At 36.2% G+C, this 2912-nt stretch overlaps 1 protein-coding gene across 1 annotated transcript in view; it reads left to right on the plus strand.

The window, feature by feature from the left end:
* Positions 1-585: 585 nt before the first annotated feature.
* pstpip2 (proline-serine-threonine phosphatase interacting protein 2) overlaps positions 586-2912 on the plus strand; it is an 8296-nt gene continuing 5969 nt past the window's right edge. Inside the window, exons 1-2 of the mRNA XM_008423755.2 lie at positions 586-704; positions 1249-1349. Coding sequence (XP_008421977.1) covers positions 672-704; positions 1249-1349 — 134 coding nt within the window. The 5' untranslated portion in view covers positions 586-671. The remainder of the gene's footprint in view (positions 705-1248; positions 1350-2912) is intronic.

Raw genomic sequence — 2912 nt, forward strand, 5'->3', positions numbered from 1 at the left:
AGCTTCCGGTCAGAAAGACGCATTTAGTTCAGTCCATGAGATAACTCTTTGCGTAAAAGTCTATCATGTCTCCATGTGCGCCAGTCCCTCTGTCATTTGACATGTTAATTATAACATGTCAAATGACAGAGGGACTTAAAAAATAACCAAATATTCAGTTTGGTTTTTTTTTTTATTATATATATATATATATATATATATGTGCGCGCACACATTTTAAAATTTTGCCCCCCCAGACCTGTGGGGCCCCCGTTGGCCCCCCCAACTTTAAAAGTCTAGCTCCGCCACTGCCCAAAGTGATGTGCACTGCTGGGACTTTACTTCCTGTATTACTTATTTTAGGTTGCCTCGACGGTCATATTTCAATCCTTTTTCTCATATTTCTCGGATTTAAGTAAGATGTCCCTCAGACACGCTTTTAATTGCAAGGGCAATATTTTTTAAACGCTTTTAATTTGTAATTGGTATCTGTAGTCAGCAGAGGGCAGCATACTCAAACATCATTTGGGAATGCCATGATCCATCCACCTATCTGTCGGCGTCATCATCACTGTGCGCGCGACACATTGACCCAAGAGAGTTGTTCTCACTTGACCCACAGTGTTTGTTGCAGAGGGAATGTACACGCTTGCAGGTAACCCTGCCTCTCTGCTGCTTGCTGTGTTTCAGTCATGAAGAAGCTTCACTTCAAAGACTTTTTCTGGGTGAGGTATTTGTATTCGGCTTTATTTTTTAATGGAGATTCAATCTAAAAGTTTATACGCCTCAGTTATGTACTTTTTCATTCAAAACTTAATGCATATACGAATAATTTAGTTAGATTTGATCTGATAATATGTATTAAGCCTTTTCATTGATTGCTTATGTTCCATGTACCCGTTACATACCCAAGTGAGGATATACAGTACTTTAATTCTTAGCTAGTAGCATGAAACAGAAAAGCTCATAACAAACTTGCACAATTATAATTGACCTTTTTTTTCCTAATCTAAAATCTCAAATTTAATCAAATTTGCATTTATTGATCTTGTTGTACCATACAAAAGGAGTAGAAATTGAGATTATTTTTGCTGGGTCACACATAGGCGCGAAGCTCAAAATATAAATATAGTGGAAATTGAAGTTTTTCTAATTCCAACAGCATAGGCAGAACACGTTACAGTTAAAATAGTATGTTAAGAGAACATGTAAGAAGGTGTTTTAAATGAAGAAAATAAAACTAATTATTATTATTTTTTTTTTTTTCAGTGTCCAGATCTGACATCCACCGCTGGCTATGATACCATCATTCAGTATCTCAATGATGGAAAGAGAACATGCAAAGAGGTGGAGGACTTCATGAAAGCTAGGTAAAGGCTTTTCTCATACATGCTCAGGAAATTGATTCTACTCGGGTCCAAATTCCAAAACCAAAAGCTAAAGCAACGGGAACTACAGCTTTTTGTGTCATTGTGGGAAGCAATAAAGTTTATCATTTAAGATACTAAAGGAAAAGATATAATAAGGTGTGTTACTTCCTGGAGCAGCAAGACTACAAAAGGCTATTTTCTACACCTAACTACTCTAAATTGAGCCCCTTGCAACATTTCTGGATTATTTAAGTTGTAAAGTGTGTCCGTGAAGCATCTTTAGGCGTATTTTATTCCGGAGTCATGCAAAGTCATGTGTTTGCATTCTAAATTCCTCCTTCCTCCTATAATAATTAATCTACCCGAGCTCTATCACCCACCACCACACACACATTAACCCCTGTTATTTCTACCGCTAACCTGAGCTAAAGTAATGTAAATGATTGAGGAGCTCATTATGATTTAGTGCAACAGAACACTATTCATGTCATTATTATCGACAGTAATAAACTATAGAAATAGCTAGAAAAGCAGATTGCACAATACCACAACTGAAAGTTCCTTAAATTAAAAAGGAAAGCATACTGTGGACAAAACTGCTTCACAAAATACAAGAAGTAAGACTTTTTGATCATGGCAGTTGCTGTAAAGAGACGTTACCAAGCTAAAATACCTAAAACTGTGAAAATGTAAAGTAGAATTAAAGGGAATTGAGCCTTAAAGCCATGTCTGTTCTTGCAGAAATTCATGCTTGCATTTACAGAACCTTGTTGGGAGTTTCTGTACATACTGTGTGTTACTGTTTACTAGTCAGGGTCAGAAAAGTAACAGAGTAGTAATGGAGTATTAAAGGATATTTGTTCCAATATAGTTTTTGAGTAGCTGTTTCCTGCTCTGGTATCTGTGTGCTGCGTTTCTTCACTTGATTGATTGCTGTGTAAAGGCCTGGGCTTGGTCTTGGTGTGCCTAACATAAAAAGCAAAATACAGATAATCAGTTTTGGTTTATAAGTAGCTCAATAAACTTTAAGTTATTTTGAGCGCTACATCAAGAGCTACATAAAGAGCTCTTGATGTAGCTGTTTCTGCATTTGTCACACAGGTGACAAATGCAGGTAAATTTAGTCAGTTTTTCTCAGTTGTGTCATCGGATGTAACTTATAAAAGTAGCAACTGCATATACTTTTCATGCATCATGTCAGCATGAATTGTAACCACAGCATGTAACCATGCTTCAAAGCAACAAGTGAGCTTATTTACATTCCTTTTTGCTTATCAGTCAAGCAAGAGGCTAATATGCAAATAAATCTACCTCTAAATAGTCTGTTCTGCAATGAGATGCAAAGTGAGCATCTTTTTGGAGACGTTTGTGGTGCAACATTTTGCAAAAATATGAACTTTTTCACATTTTGTCATGTTAGAACCAGAAACTAATGTATTTTACGATGATTTTTATTAGATAGACCTACATACATACATACATACATACATACATACATACATACATACATACATACATACATACATACATACATACACACACACACACACACACACACACACA

This window comes from Poecilia reticulata, linkage group LG12 (genome assembly GCF_000633615.1).
Source record: "Poecilia reticulata strain Guanapo linkage group LG12, Guppy_female_1.0+MT, whole genome shotgun sequence".
In the NCBI taxonomy this organism is placed as follows: Eukaryota; Metazoa; Chordata; class Actinopteri; order Cyprinodontiformes; family Poeciliidae; genus Poecilia; species Poecilia reticulata.